This window comes from Peromyscus californicus, unplaced genomic scaffold (assembly GCF_007827085.1).
Source record: "Peromyscus californicus insignis strain IS unplaced genomic scaffold, ASM782708v3 Scaffold_5__1_contigs__length_169319896, whole genome shotgun sequence".
Classification (NCBI taxonomy): Eukaryota; Metazoa; Chordata; class Mammalia; order Rodentia; family Cricetidae; genus Peromyscus; species Peromyscus californicus.
In genome coordinates this window covers 68,991,828-69,008,649 of record NW_026294573.1, presented here as the reverse complement: position 1 = coordinate 69,008,649, position 16,822 = coordinate 68,991,828, and the positions used below count along the sequence as shown (strand labels likewise).

The following is a 16,822-nucleotide window of genomic DNA, read 5'->3' as shown; positions in this document are numbered from 1 at the left end:
AAACTTAACCTTAAATACCATCATGGAATAATCACAAAAAAAAAAAAAGTTTTCTAAAGGCCTTATATACTAATAAAGGACAGTGGCGCTTCCAACCTTCTGAAATGCTCTGAAAACCAACTTTTCCAATACTAAATACAACAAAATAACCTTCATAAAATATAACTTTTCTCCATTTACACTTTTTTAAAAGGATTAGTGTCCTATGCTTTTCAAGCACAGGAATCTGTGAAATAGCTCCTAACATGGACAGATTTTTTTTTTTTAATACATAACTTACGAGCCTGGAGAGTTTTAACTCAAGTCCAGTCTCTAAACAAGGAATATTCTTGTTTACTTTAAAAATGGAAACAACACACAGTTCCATTATAATTGTTAAAAAGTTAGCTTTACAAACATGGGAATTTTAATTTAAAAAAAAAATCTCAACAAAACTATACAGTGTACAAATTACTGTCTACAAGGTAGGCGGTTCGTTACGAAGACCTCGTTCTTCTCACTACTCGCGGCTTCACAGACTCATTCACATACTTTTAAATGGAGCTGCCCACCCGAACATTACCCGATAACTATATTGCTATAATTAAGGTTTTGCCATGTCTTTATGTACAGTCTCCTTCACTGCCTCTCAGGTTTTTTTTTTTTTTTTTTTTTTTTTTTTTCCCTTAGGCAAGCCTTGACTGCTCACGTCACTCCGGGGAAACACACTTCAGAGGCACTGTGAGTGGTGGGCTGCAAAGCAATACGACAAAGGCTGGACAGTGCCACGAGCTGGTGGCTGGAGACGCCACCCCCTACAGATGCCCTTGGGTGACCTTCACCATCCTGAAGCTCTGCAGTCTGGGTAAGGAAGGGGCGTGCAAGATCTGCAAAAGGGGGGCCCTTCGTCAGAATATACTTCCTGGTTTAAAAAAGAATAATAGGAGGCTAAAAGTGGATTTGAGATTATCTATAGTAGTGCTTTTTAATAAGTTTATCTCCAAAGGAAAGAAGAAAAATTACTTAGAAAAAGAAGAAACACTTGCCCCAGGCCTCTGTGCCCAAGAGGCGGGCAGGGATGCCACAGTGTGCCATGTCGTTTAGCAAGAATTGTTCATTCACTGGCAATCAGGAAAGGAGTCTGCCTGGAAAGAATACTGTGTCCTGTATGGTTGCATTCTTCACTAAATAGGTCAGAAATACATAAAGAGCTTGGTTGAGAGTATTTGTTATCTGCAGAGTAAGTATCACAGATAGAGTGGGACTTCCTTGGAACCTGTGCCCCAGAATCCCACTGTGATATCCAGCATGTGGACATCAAACTGAATGGACTAGTCAGATACAATTCTCAGGCCTATGAGCATTGTTCTAAAGTACTCATTATGAAATGATCTGCTATGTGTACAAGTGACTATTTTATTAGGCCATGGTATGGGGTCAGGAGAGCCTCAAGACAACCTACTGTGTGTGTCGCTAATTCTGAAAGATGTCCTTGGAGTAATGAATACACTCAATAGGGCCAGGTTGGGGAAGACAAAATAAAATTGGCCTCCATTTACCTCTAGCCCTCAGGGGAAATTAACTCAAATCTATATTTGAAGTACTATCCCTTAAAAAGAAGTCCCTCCCATCATTATCAAATAGTCTTAATTCATCCACAGGAAAATTAATCGCTTAAAAGTCTATATTTCTCTCTGCTCCAGTTTTCAGTTTACAAGGGCAGGTAAAATAAAAGGATTTACTTATTTTGTTCTTTAAAAACTGAACTTTGATTTTAATCTATCAGTCCAAATACATTCAATAAGAGTAACCCTCTCTCTAGTCAACTTTCCGAATGTCAAAAAACAAAATCCCAAGTGCACTGCCATCCACTTGAAGTAGTGAGTCACAGGAACATCATATCCTGTCATTAATAAAACGAAGTGGAGCCGGGAAGGAACAGGGAACCCTCCCTCCAGACGGGTGAACGTGTTTGTTAGAAGAAAGCATATTCCTGTGTTAAACTCAAAAGTGTGAAACAGCCAACATCTGCTATGTGGGCACTTCAAGAAATGTCTTTGCCAAATATGAGACAGGCTCACTTTCCACTGTGGATTCAGAACTTTCAGGAAAAACCATCAACAACAACTAAAATAAGACAGGGCAGTTCTTCCAAGTCTGCCTCTAGGAGGCTTCGCTGTGCTTCCTTTTCCTCCCTGTTTTCTTAGCTGGAAAACCGGAAAGGAGTCCAGCTTGCGCCCCAGGTGGGGAAGCAAGGGTGGGGGGACCTGTGTAAGCTGAAGTTTGTCACAGTAGGCAGAACAGTCGCTTTGCAGCCCAGGCCCATCTCAGGGAGCACTGCTTCACAGCTACACTGTAAAGTGTTAAAAATCCTCCCACCCACCCCAGAATATATATATATATATATATATATATTTAAAAAAAAATCCCCTGTCCATCTCTCAGTACACAAAAGGACCTCATCACACTGCAAAAATAGCAGTACCCACTTTGGTCAATTAAAACAAACAAACAAATAAACAAACAAACAAAAAAGCATACATTGTTTCTTTTTAAATCTGTGTACTTACCTATAATAACCAATACAGCTAAAGCACTACCTACATAGGCAAAACTTGGTATTGCATAATTCGTATAAATTTGAAACCCCTCCCCCCAAATATTAATTGGAAGATGAAAAACATGAAAGGTTAATAGAAAAAACACCAAAATACTGAAAATATTGCTGGTCGATTACAATTTTTAAGCGGCAACTATACACAGCCATGATATGCTTTATAAATGTGAGATAAAGGTGTAACTGTCTAAAAAATCCATGATGTCACACATTTTTTTTTTCTTCGTCTGGAGTACAAAATATTTTGTCATAAAAATGGTAAAGATTTAAAACGATAATAAATGCAGCAAAACAAGTGTAGTGATGTCACTTTTGTGGTTTTTTTTTTTTTTGTCTTTTGTTTTTTTAGATTTCAAGGCAAGGCACGTAATGTGGACATTATATCTTCGTGCAAATTAGGATATCTGGAAAGAGTACTTTTAATTAAAATTTTAAGAGACATAGAGGCAACATGTGTCTGCCCATGCACACTATGAATCTGTCAGTACGAGAAATGTGTTGAACAAGGCTAATGTCTGAAAGCACCATGCACGTTTCCAGCACCCCGATGGCACTTCTCTGAAGAGCGTGTTTTCCTACCCTATGCCCTGGAGTTCCCAGCCTGTACACGGGAAGCTTTACCCTTGTGACATGGATTTACCTGCCTCTTTGTCTCTACGATGCAGATTTTATAGAACCATTTGTACACCCTATGGGTTCTTGATGCAACCAGTAACTTTAAATAAATAATTCGACCTCCGAGGAGGGTGCAGCTAAGCCAACCTAAGTGCTGTGTTTTCATTCATTTTCTTTTTTCCGTTCAAGCACACGATTTGTCTTGATTTAATGCCTTTTTAAATGCCCTCAAAAGCTGAGGGGAAAATAAATTCGCTCAAAATTATTTTAAATTCTTTTTAATCCCCTCAATTTAGAGTCCAAGGGCTGAAGGACTTATAATCACGATTCCCCTTTAGATATAAATTTATAAATTGCACTTGCCTCTGTTAAGTGTTTCTTTTGTGGGGAAAATATTATATTAATTTTTACTGTTGCATGCAGAGGTAACACTTTACCCACATAGAGGCATTTCTTCCATAGAGCCTTTGAGTTCAAACCTTTTTTTTCTTTTTTTCCTATTTTTCATTTTTTTTTTTTTCTTTTTTGAGATTTCAAACTGGGTTACACACTGGAAAAGGCTGGGTTAAGGGCCAAAATTTAATAAATCTGTACGGATAACTAAAGGCTACAGAGATTTTATATATATATTTTTTAACTTTTAGAAATCAGAGTGCTTATAAAATGGCTGGCTCATGGCTCTGTCCCCAGCACCTCTGACGCCGCCTCCTAGCCTTCGTTGGTGAGATAACCAGGAATAGTGACTCCATGCGTAAACAACAAGAATACTAACCAAGAAAACTAGCTTATCATGCAAATATTAAGGCATCTAGAAAGTCAGTTAAAATATATTGTCATAGAGACAGAACATCTATTTCCCAGCGGACTTCATGTAACAAAGGCTACGTTGCAGGGGCTGCATCAGTGAGAGATCATCGACCCTTTCCTGTGATTATAGTTTCAACCTTAAGGGAATTAGTGATTGTAAGTGCTGCAATGCTGGTCTACCGTCTTCTTCCTTCCGTTTCTCTCCTCCTCCCGTCCGTCCAGTCTTCTTCTTTTCCTTTGCTTTGAGTGTTTTTTTTTTTTCCCCTAATTTTCTTACACTATGGTTGTGTTTCTTCTCCCTCAGTTGCTTGTCTCCGCCTGAAGGAAAGGTTCTCCAATTATGTTCAAACCATAATTTTGGACATTTGCCGGTAAGATGGGTGTCCTATTTGACACTTGGAAAGGAACCAAGCTAGCCCAGGTACCAGGACTGTGGAGAGGAGAAGGGGAGCAGAGAAGGAAGGAAAAAAAAAAAGAAAAACATGATGTTAAAATCTCCAGTCACATCATAAGCATAAATTCTAAACTCTAAATGCATCAAATTATAACTACCGTATTTTAAATTCTTAAATTAAAATTTTAATAAGATTTAAAAATGAATAGCATGTGTTAACTGTGCAAAGTTATACATATTGTACATACATATGCTACATGCAATAACTTCTAGATTATACACACCATACAGATATATAATCTTTATGATCTCTTGCTTTCATGAAAAGACCTAAGATGCAGAAAAACGTGAAACAGGATACATTCACAACTGTTGAACTCTAGCTTATTAAGGACATTCTTTTTCAAATATCTGATATACTTCAATGTAATAAATGGAGTATGATTTTTATTGTTCAAACGAAGAAAAAGAAAAGCAGGAATTTCTAGTGATACCAGGCTATTGTAGTTTGCTAGATGTAGCTTAAAGTTTTCCTGTGTCTTGCCTGGCCTATGGTCAGGACAAATCTCTCTCACCCGCCGGTCCTGCAGCCGCTAGGACCCAAATAAACACAGGCTAATATTATTTTTAAACTATGGCCATGGCAGGCTTCTTGCTATCTAGTTCTTATATCTTAAATTAACCCATTTCTATAAATCTATACTTTGTCACGTGGCTCATGGCTTACCAGTTCTTTTACATCTTGCTTCTCATGGCAGCGGCTGGCAGCATCTCCTCTGCTCTGTCTTTCTCCTTCCTCTCTATCTGTTTGGATTTTCCACCTGCCTCTAAGCTGCCTTGCCATAGGCCAAATGGCTTTATTTATCAACCAATCAGAGCAACATATTTTCACAGCATACAGAAAGACATTCCCCCATCAGCTAGATACATTAATTGTGTTTAACCTTTAATTCATAAGACATTCTGAGTAAGATGGGTTTATCTGCCTACTAGGTTACATAGTTTAAAAATGTAATGAAGTATTATATATATACATATATATATGTATATATATATATATATATATCTCCTTTTCTCTCATGAGAAAATAATACATTTTCAGGCAAGTCCAAATATATTATGCAATTTGAAACACCTAATTATCAAACAGAACTGAAAACTTATAGACAATTAAATGGTGTCTATCCTGGACTGCATGGAGCCCAGTTTGTTGCATTCCGTGCAGAAGCCCATTGTGGAGAGTGCAGTACAGAGGGCTGTTGGGGTCTCTTGGGCTTTTCTGCTCTCCTCCATAATTTCCCTTAGATAGAACCAAAGCTTTCCTTTCAATTCCTTTTTCTTCACATTACTGGCAACAGAGGCCTGAGCATTCCCAGACTTTACCACCAGGAATGATAGCACATTTAAGACCTGAAAGAGAAGGGGAGTGACCTAAGCCAGCAGTCCTGTCTTGCCCATTGGCTGTGCAGCAGCCTACGTTGGCCTTGGGATTTAAAACAAGTTTGAAAACAATTTCTTCAGTTGCTTCTGGCATAATTTCTCATAAAAGTTTCATATAGAGAAAAGAAATGCCTGATTTACAGCACCACAAACATCCAGCCCAGACATTTTGGGCTATCCTAATCTGCTGCATTACTTGTATTGATATTCAACTTGAAGGTAATGTCAGCCACAGAGCAGCTGCATCGCTGTACCAAGGAAACATGACACAGACAGTTCTGCTCCTGGTTGAGCAATGGTCTGGTGTGGCCTACTCTCCATGTTTTAAATTTTATTTAGTATCCTCTACTGTTGGAACCATAGATGAGATGGATTCTATTATTGTAGTTAGAAATCTAGACATGCCTATCAATTTGACTCTTAAAGGTATAAAAAAATATCGTGGCAATAGCACAAAGAAACAATTTTTGCTGAAAAAAACCAGATACATAACATTTTTTTACTCTGAAGATACCTGAATATAAAACATGGCTTATTTCTACCTGTCTAGGTATATATTGTCCAGCAATGCTTCAACAGAAAAGAAACCAGTGACCTTTTTCTCAAGGGTTTTATGATTAGATGACCAGATCAACAGCAGCAAAACTTGACTTTTACTTTGCTAATCATTTAGTATACCATCTAGCATATGGCAGATATGCTACAAAATTTGGGACAAATAAATCAATGGCTTGAACTCATACTCAACTATTTTTAAAAAAAGCTGACCTTGATTACATGTATTTATAAACACATTGCCATCTGAGTATCTCTGAATTTAAAATGAGACACTCCATACCAAGTTTATGCAGAAAAAATAACACACCAACTTACATATCTTCCTTAGTTGATGAATTACCCTAACTCCAAAGACTGCATATTTTTACTGAAATCTTTTCTGAGAGACTTGACTGTTTTTCCACATATTTTCTCTCTTCCTACACACATCTTCAGCATTATTTCTGTAGTTGTAACATTGACTGGAACAATGTTATATAATGTGCCAAGAAACTTATTTCCACCTCAACTGTGCTTCACTGCACTCTGTACATAGTCCTATTACAGCATTTATTACATCATATCATAATCATCTATTATCTGCAATTATCTTACTGACTGAAAGGTGAACGCCACAGGGGAAAAAATGGCCCAGTCTTATCTATGCTTATAGAGTCTGGCCTTAGATGAGATTGTTTCTTAACAATAAGGCAAATTACAAAATAGCCATCTATTATTTTTAACCTAAAGTAAGCAAACCGTTTAGCTGAACAGATAATCCCTGGCAATAAAATACAGCATCAAAAACAAGCCACCTTGTGAAATCAACAAGAATCCCCAAATAGATGAGCTCCACAGAGTCATCTAGAGATTGAATGCTTTGGAGAGAGTGCATTAATGATTGAAAAAGAAGTGTGGCGCCTAAAAAGACAAATCTACCAAGTACTTGCAGGAAAGATAAGCATCCTGAACAAATGGCTGCTCATCACATACAGAGGATTCATGCTGAAGAATGTGTAACAAATTTAATTTAAATGTTTAGTTAATCCTTCTGAATCTCCTCACCTACATGATGGCCATACCAACACTGCAGAGTGGAGCATATTTGTCAATACTGTTTATGAATCTTTAGGGGAGAATCAATCTCAAATGGGAACACTATGCAGACTCCATATTTTAGTTTTACAAGCCTCTTATCACCAATCCATGGGTTAAGTTCAGAACTATAAGGAACATTCTTTAGAGCTTTCACAGCAATTCCCATAGGGGGAAAAAAACTGATAAAAGTAACTCAATGCCTATATAACAATGCTAAATGCTAAACCGAACTACTTCATTAATTAAAAAAATACAACACCTAAATTCTCATAGTTCTTCACTGAGAATGCACAAGCACCATCACACTGTGACTCCCAAATGAATGCCAATATCCACACCCACACATTCACATAGGTAGATTGGGTATTCATAAAATATGTCTTGGTTTTCATTCACGCAGGAGTGAAAATTATATGAATTATTTTATATTCAATTAAAAAAATCTATACTTTGACTAGTAAGAGTTTCACTATATAACTGAAAGGATTTCCAAAATATTCAAAACCAACTATGTGTAGTTTCAAGTTTGCATTTACTTTGTTATCATTAGATTTTCCAATGTCAAATCACCTTTAGATAAACTAAAGATGAATGTGACTGAAACCTGATGACATATATTTAGAAAACATTTGCTGCCCATACCCACTGGAAATAAAAGTAGTAAGAAAAGAATACAAGTGTGAAAAATGATGGACAAAAGATTCAAATCAAAAGATTTTGGCAGCACCATTAAACAAAACGCAGCTCATTCTGATGGCATGCATGATGAGATACCGTACACAAAACACACAAGAACTCAATCCAAATTTGAGAAACAAAATGTTGGATATCTTGGAGAATATATTCACTTTACTGTGACCATCTCTGTAAACTGACTCTCCCCAACAGGGAAGACATAAGTCTTTGACTTAGAAGATAGTCAGGGAGTGATGGCCTTGATTCCTTTTACACTGGAGTCTAGTCTTTGTTGAAGAAACTCAACGAATCATTTAATGAACTATTTCAGGGTAACAGGGAAAACATGGCGATTGAATTAGAAATGATCCAGAGTGAACAGAAGGTGCCATCTTTGGTGTTTTAGTTCTTGAAATGGCCACTATTATTCCCTCTCATGGTTAAGGGAACTAAGGCCAAACTCTCCCACATAGTTCTCAGATGTGAACAATTCTGTCTGTGTCCCATGGCCATTTCACTATGATATATTGCCTTCCTACAAAGTGACATGTTGGTCCAACCTTGGCAAGAACTTTTAGAACAGAATTTTCTTAAGGCAAATGTATTTGCTTTAGGAGTCAAAGAATTTGCCATATGTTCCCCAAACTATGTCAGAACCTAGTCAATGTTGGCAAAGGGATGGGTGCACTGAGTAAGCAGATGCTTTGTCAGAGGCAACAACCTCAAATTCTCTACATCTGTCTTCTCAGGAAGCAACAACAGTCCCCAGGTAACATTCTAGTGAAAGCTAAGAGGGAATATGGCTTGAAACAGTCAAGAAACTTGAGAAATACTCTATAATAGAGCCCAAAGATGTGGTAGACCATACCTTTAAAACTCACTCTATATGTACTTCTTAAATCTGGGTAAACTATGGTTCTTCCACTAAAGGGGTAAATAGAGTTCTTCTCTTTCAATGAAAGAGGAAAAAATTGCAGTGGGTACCAAAGCAACATCTGTTGGTCATTTAAGAAAAATTATTCATCCTGTGACTGTGCCTTCAAGGCCAAAAGTGATTGGTTCTTTGACTTTTTAGCACAATAGCCAACTAGAACTACAGAATGTTAAATAAACATGGACGAAGTCACTAAGTTGAGGCAGGATCCAAAGCAAAAAGCTTCACTTATTAGTCTTAGGGCACTAAAATAATGAGAGGTGTTTGACGAATGCCTCAATACATGTATTACTAATTGATGCTCATTTCATTATGAATTAGGCATTCCAACTGTTAGGTCATATAATGTCAGCATTCTAATTATACTAATATTTTCTAGGGGAATCATAACATTGGCCATTTAGATTTATATACTACATTTACTTCAAAGATTATAGGTACTCCTTTAAGAACCTTAAAAATACAAGTAATAGAGAAAAGATTTGGTAGATTTATACTAAGTCCAACCACACCAGTGGCCATATTGTTAACAAAGAATGATAAAACATACAATAGCACAGGAAGCATGAAGGTCATATAAAATTATAATTTAGAAAAATTTACCTCCAATTCCTTTGGACCAATTTCAGGTATCACTTGTTATTCTTTTGGCCAAACAATAATTTCATTGACAAATTACTAACATGCTGGTTTTAGTGTTTCTTCCAAAACACATTGCAAAGTATTTCCTCTACTTAAATGAAAACATTTCTAAAATCATTAGGCTGTCTAGATATACCATACTGTGTAGATACACCATGTTGCATCTCAACTACCTCCTTGCTTCCATAAAATTCAAAGGCTACACATTGTCTTGTGAAAAACAATTCACTCACATCAGTGGAAGGAATAAATGAGCATGTTTCAAGTTGAATCTATTAAAACATTAAAACAAAGAACAGGGCATCTAATCAATAGCACTTACATGGCATGAGTAATTTGCCAGACATTGGTCTACATGACTGACCTACCTTAATATTTTTGGTCCTAACAACAAACATTCATGCTTAGTTTATGGATGAGGAAACTAAAGCCTGAAATCTTACCCAACTGTACACAGCTATTGGGCTGCAGAAACCTGGATCTTAACCACATTACTGTAGTCGTGAAATACCATTCTTACACTTTACCTCAGCTCTCTCTGTGAAAAACATTTCAACTTGTTGTTCCTATATTTCTACTGCAGGTGAATTACATAAGATATTCAATGGCTTACCGCCAACACTTAGATGCACTAGAACTCCTGAACAAGAATAATAATTCTTGAGCCCAACTTCCACATGAGTAACTGTAATTTATTTATCCAATGCTAGTTGCTTTTCAGGCCCTTTTTAAATGAGGACAGACTGAACGTGAAATACACTACATGTTTTATACAGGTCCTGGGTTTCTTTGATTTATTTTTCCCATTTTTAATGATCATTATCACCATCTGAATGATCCTATTTGCATGCAAGATGATTTCTAATGATTATCACTATTTGTAATAGTCTGCATCAGAAAGCTCCCTGGCTAGCTCTTACCTGCTCTGCAAAGGACCCCTGTGGGCTCTCTGGGAAACACCAAATATCATAAACTGCAGGTGGCTCATGGAATGATCCTAACTGCAAGCAATAGCACTTCATAGTAATGAAAGAGAAATGTATTTATTTCTTAACTAAGTAGGTAAATAGCCTTCTTTATTGTTAATCCTTGGGGAGCCACACTTTTGAAAATAACATCAAACGGTAGGCTGTCAAACCTCACTGGTTTATATTCAATTGTTTCCAATGGCTTTGCTTCTGGGGTATGCTAGATTGAGGGTTCACTTTAGCATGCACAAGTGAGAGCATTTTCCAAGTTAAAAAATGGGTCATGCCAGTGAAGTATTTAATCAAATGAAGAATGCAAGCAATAGTGACTTTATATGGGAACGCTGCAGCTGGATGGTGAACCAGATCATTACCACACTTTAGCTCTTTTAGTATAGACACTTCTACACCTGACCCTAGAAGGCCCTTCAACAAGGGAACCCATATACTTAAAAGTCACAAACACTTATTTGTTCATATTTAAATGTAAATAGGATTTAAAAGAAAATTCTTCCCCTTAATCAATCAAATTAAGCAAAATTTAAAAAGCAGCTTGATTTGATCTTGCCTGTATTTTAGAGCTAAAAAACATATGATAGAAAAGTCTGAAGATGATTAATTATGAATTAACTACAGGACACGCGTGCATATCAACTTATGAAGCTGTGGGATATGGAATCATAGACCAACTGTAGTCATTCGTCTGTCTCCTCCCACAGACTAGGCCACGGGCAGCCCACATGTTGATTTCCAGCCTTTCTCTAGTCTGTATTCCTCTCCAGCCCTAGGCTCCTTTCAGGGCTATTGTTCCAAGGGTTGCTGCTCCTCCTATTTGCATAAGTGATTCTTCAACCGCAGACATTTCCCTACAAAAATGGCACTCCAAAATAGTGCCTTTCACAGGGAGGATCACCAAAGGCATACTAAATGAAAGAGAAATGTGAGCTTTGTACAGAAGCCAGGGAGACTCTTCCACAAATGATTTTTATTTAAAAGCAAAATCCAGTATTATTTATACAGTTTTGCCTCTAAAGGAGAAGACATGTTTATATCAGAATTCAGAAGAAAGATGATAAAGAGTTAAGAATTAAACTTAGGATGTTGGGCCTTTCACTGTGTTCACATGTGCAGAGAACTCCTAAAACAAAGTGAATGAGGGAGAGAAAACTCACTTTCTACAGTTTCTGATATGTGACATGTATATTATTATTATTCACTGTGTTGAAATTCAACAGGCTTTTGCCTTTTCTACTACAACATTACATTTCCTATAAAACATATTCAGTTCTAGGCTTTATTATTTAACTGTGACCCAAATCACAACACACCTAGTCCTAGCTCTGGGACCACAACAGTAAAGTAATGGTGTGTGGGCCAATGCAGCTGACTTCCTCGGCAGAGAATGTGTGTGTTTACAGGGTGCTTTGCATAAACCATCTTCAAACAAGGTTGGCATTAAGCACACTTCCTTTAGCTGCAAAGGGTTAATCAGTAAGGTTTGCATTTGAGAATGTTCTGAATCCTGCTCCTCCCTCTCCGGCTCTGCTGCCAAAAACCATCTGACAGGAAACGGAAGATTAAGTTTGTCCTACCTAGGCGAACAAAGAGTGCTCTGAACAGGCCACTGCTTTACTGCAGAGCGGGAACTTCTCTGATCCTGATGGAATCTGCAGCGCTGTTCTGAAAATACCATGGAGAAAGTTGTTCTCTTTCCTCTAACATCTTGTCCCTGGATCATCTCGTTTTGGTCACACTGTCCATCCAGAAAGGTTGACGGAAAGCTCCAGACATAATCATGTGGAAAATGGACATTACTGATTCCTAGGGCCCATTGTTCCCCCATCCTAAGTCCCTGAAGTTCAAGTTCAATCTGGAATTACATCATGTCTGGTTTCTCCTGGTTACCAGACGGCTTGAGACGTGACCACAGCTACAGAAAAAACAAACAGCCTTCTTCACGCTTCGGCGCCCCTATCGATTCAAACGTAAACTTTTTTTCTTTCTCTCAAGTATGCCTCAAGTATGGAGCATGGTTAATTTAGAGATTAAGTTCCAAATTAGATTATCTAATGGCATCTTAATGGATTGCTGACCCATTTCCTGTGGGATGGCAGCATGCAAGTCTGGCTGGAATACAATTAATTTCTTAGGAAGTGTTCTGAAGAGTTTGTCTAGATAAAAAGGAAACGTCCAGTTGGACAAATCTTTCTTTATAAATGGAGAAAGGTAGGTGAAAAGTACAAGTCCCAAAACAGCTTTCAGCAGCCAGATCAGAGACATCGTGTGTTTGTAAAAACCATTTCAGATCATTTTTTAAAAATGCTAACGGCTTGAGCTTTGCTTTCCTAACAGGTGCAAGTAATATTGATGAGAAAGGAAAGTCGCTGCTTTCAAGAGACTGATAAATGCAAAGAACAGCAGCAGTTAGCTGTCCTGTTACCAAACACTGGTCACGGGCCACTTTGGCTTCCGTAATTCTTTGCCTTAAACCTCGGATTCTCCCATGCATCTATCTTATCAGCATTTCTATTAAGAGTCCCAGAGTGGTGCTAGGGACCCAGAATGGTGTATAAAAATTTGAACAGTCCGAACCCACTCAAGAGCTAATAGCTGAAAAGGAGATTCAGGGATGGGAATCCAGCTCCCCCCAGGAACTGCAGGAACAACCCAGCTGCCAGACTGCAGCTCTGTGTCAAGATAAGAACCCCTGAGCAGGAAATGCTAGCCTGGGAGATTTGCAGGGATGGTCCAAGTATAATGCTGAAATAAAAGTTAACTTAATTCTACATAAGGACAGGAGTGCACACATGCCTTTATCACACATGCCACCAATCTGTATACGTAAACATATATATGTGAACACATAGTTTGCAACCTATTAAAAATTATTCTTAAGCTTTTATTTTTTAGTCTTTTGACAGAGAGAATACATTTTATAAAGAAGACAGTATGGATATTGGAGGGAAATTGGTAAATGGTTTTCCACAGTAACTATGGAGCCTGAAATGCTCACTACTATCCCTTCATTTTACGCTTTCTCCTGACCAGCCAGATCCAAATAACCTTTACTGGCTGCTAAACTTCTCTTGGGAAATCAAGAAACTCTCTGCAATTGCAGTAATAAACGACAATTTCTTACAAAAACATGTGTAAAGTAATGACAGGATGAAGTATTCAACTCATAGAAAGGAACCGGGAACACATGTACCACGGCAAATCGCTGATAAACGTGTCTGGTGCCATTCAATTATGGCATAAGCAGAAACCAAAAAAAAAAAAAAATCCCTCCAATTATTTCAGTAAAATCTTCATTTATTCATTATTTCAGGGGCTGAGCAAATGGTTTGTGTAAACATATCCTTCAGTAACACGCGCATGTTTATTTTAGCCATCTGAAGGCTTCTTCTATGTTTATATAAGCCATCAGACACATACAACCACTCACTTGTGGCTTTGCGTTTTCTTAACGGGGTGAAGGGGGAGAGGGAGAATGAAACAATAAATCCAGTTTCTCTTTTGCATAAAGCACCCATCCAATGTTTTAAAATAACTTATGTTTATATTATTCTTAGATTGTCCTTCAGCTCTTTTTTTTATTCAGTTATGCTGTTCTTTCATATTTGAAAGGGCAGCAAGAGTCTGGCCAGGGCCTCAAGAAAGCAAGCTAGTTAGCAAGAACTTCTGGGTGTGTTTACACCCACATGACTCCCGCGTGCAAAAACCACAGAACTTGTGCCTGGCGGAGGGCAAAGAACAAACGCAGAGTACCTAGCTTGAGCAATTCATCACCTAACATCCTCCCAGAAGGCCAATCTACCCGGATTGAAGTGGAACCAGGGCCTTCAGTATTTTATTCTGTATCAGCTCCAGCAACGAACCATTTACTTAGGTAGGAAATTTCATTTTCTCTAGATTTGAGTAGGCCCTTAGCTTATGAGTTCACATATGTGTAACACAAACACACACACACCTCACAAAACACTAAGGTCAAAGCAAGAAAACACCTTCAGGATTGTAACCCAGAAGGTCTGTGAAAACCCTGCCTAACAGTCAGCTTTGGCGCCTGAGGGAGTTTCTGAGCTGCTGTGGGATGTGGCAAGCCGATCTCCAGCTTGAGTAGGATGCACATAGCTCCCTGTCATTTTCAGTCCCCCAAACAAGCTGCATTTGACCTGGAAGCACCTCAAAAGGGCAACTGCTCCAAGCAGGAGTGAAAGCAGATGAGGACACCCTAGGTGTCAACACACACACACAATCCCAACCAAAGAAAGCAGTTCCAAATGCTAGCTTTCCTACAGCCTATCTAAGAGTCTCCATGGACTGTCTCTATGTACAAATATATTTGTGCATACACATCTGTGCATGTGTGTATAACAAAAATCTACTGATTAGGAAGTTCTGACAGCCAGAGTCACATTTAGAAACATAAATATCTTCCATCTAATCTGCTGTCCCTGTGAACACAGGTCATTCTGCTGATGGGCAAAGCATGGAGTATAGGATTGTTACTTAATAAACTAATGCAAACATTGTGTTATCAAATCTAATTAAATTAACTTTAAATAGCTTACTAATTCGGACTCTTAAGACATTTTCATTCAATTTAATTAAGTACCATTAATCTTTGAGACTATTTAAATAAGATACTTTCACTGAGTTTATCTTCTATTTTTAAGTATGTATTATATAGTTTTTTTCTACCAATATAAACTTCTTGAGGAGGAATATCCCAATAGATTTTTTTTAGAGATGATTATTCCTACCAATATCTCAACATGAAAAAATTGATATTGTAATCACTTAATTGTTAAATTAATTAAATGTCATGGAATTTTAAAAACTGAATGCAGGGTTGGAGATGGCTGATCAGTTAAGAGTACTTATTGTTCTTATTGAGGACTGAGGTTCAATTTCCAGCACCCACCTGGTGACTCCCAGCCATCCTTAACTCCAGTTGCAGAGAATCAAATGCCGCCTTCTATTCTCCGAAGGCACCAAGTATGCACATACACATGCAGGCAAAACACTCATATATAAAATGAATACATCTAATTTTTTTGTTCCTTTTGTTTTTTCGAGACAGGGTTTCCTTGTGTAGGCCTGGCTGTTCTGGAACTAGCTCTGTAGACCAGGCTGGCCTTGAACTCATAGAGATCCACCTGCCTCTGCCTCCTGATTGCTGGGATTGAAGGAATGTGCCACCATTGCCTGGCTGAATAAATCTAATTTTTTAATTCAGAAAGCAAAATCTAGGTAACCTTTTTAGTTTTTCTCTAAGTAAATGGAGATATTTGACTCTTGGAGCCCACAGCAGAACCCATTACCCACTATGGAATCAAACATCCCTTTTAGAACTAACATCTCAACACCTGGCTTCACGTAAACACTGCAAAGAGATGCTTACAATCAGAGCGAGGGTAAAAGCTGTGTCAGCTCTATCTTCAGGAAACTCCCGGGATTACATTATTCTCTGTTGTTCATCTTTATGTTTTAATATATATTATACCATAAATTATTTATTCCACACAAACTGCTTTGAAAAGATAACAACTACCTTGTAAGTATTTTTTCAAAACCAGAACATATGATAATATCAAAACTACTTTCAAATAATTTTCTTAGCCAACCTAATAAAGTCAATTACATCAGTCTGCAAACGGAAATTAAAGCTACTTAAACAAAATGTCTTCTTTAACTACAGAATCGAATAATCTTCCTACTCTAAAATTTACTGGCTCTGTGAGCAACAGCTGAACTGATTGACCTGAAACTTTTCTTCTAGTCTTTTCCCACTGAAAGAGGAAGAAATGATACCAAAAAGGCTTAGAGTTAGCAGGAAAGAGTTGAAATGAGAAAATGTAGAGAAACCAATGTTTCACCTCAGGTAGAAGAAAAATCTTGCCTAAACCTATGATTTCATTTTCAGGCCCTTAAATCTAAATGTCATTTTACACTCTTCCCACTCCCACCAAAAATGTTATCAATTGTCCCAAACATTGACAGTATTGAGAAATTCCAATGATCAGTTAACATATGCCACAGCCCCAGATTAATCTGATGTTGCATCTAGATAGGAATTAAGGGGAGAGATGGGGGGATAGGGATGGTATAGAGCC

General features: G+C 37.7%; 1 protein-coding gene across 10 annotated transcripts in view; it reads right to left on the bottom strand.

The window, feature by feature from the left end:
- Nfib (nuclear factor I B) overlaps positions 1-16,822 on the bottom strand; it is a 418,189-nt gene that overhangs the window by 2,072 nt on the left and 399,295 nt on the right. For all 10 annotated transcript variants that reach the window (XM_052718299.1, XM_052718300.1, XM_052718304.1 and 7 more), the window contains one exon: positions 1-4,448. This exon is cut by the window's left edge and continues 2,072 nt beyond it. In XM_052718299.1, the coding sequence (XP_052574259.1) occupies positions 4,319-4,448 (130 nt within the window). In that variant the 3' untranslated portion in view covers positions 1-4,318. The remainder of the gene's footprint in view (positions 4,449-16,822) is intronic.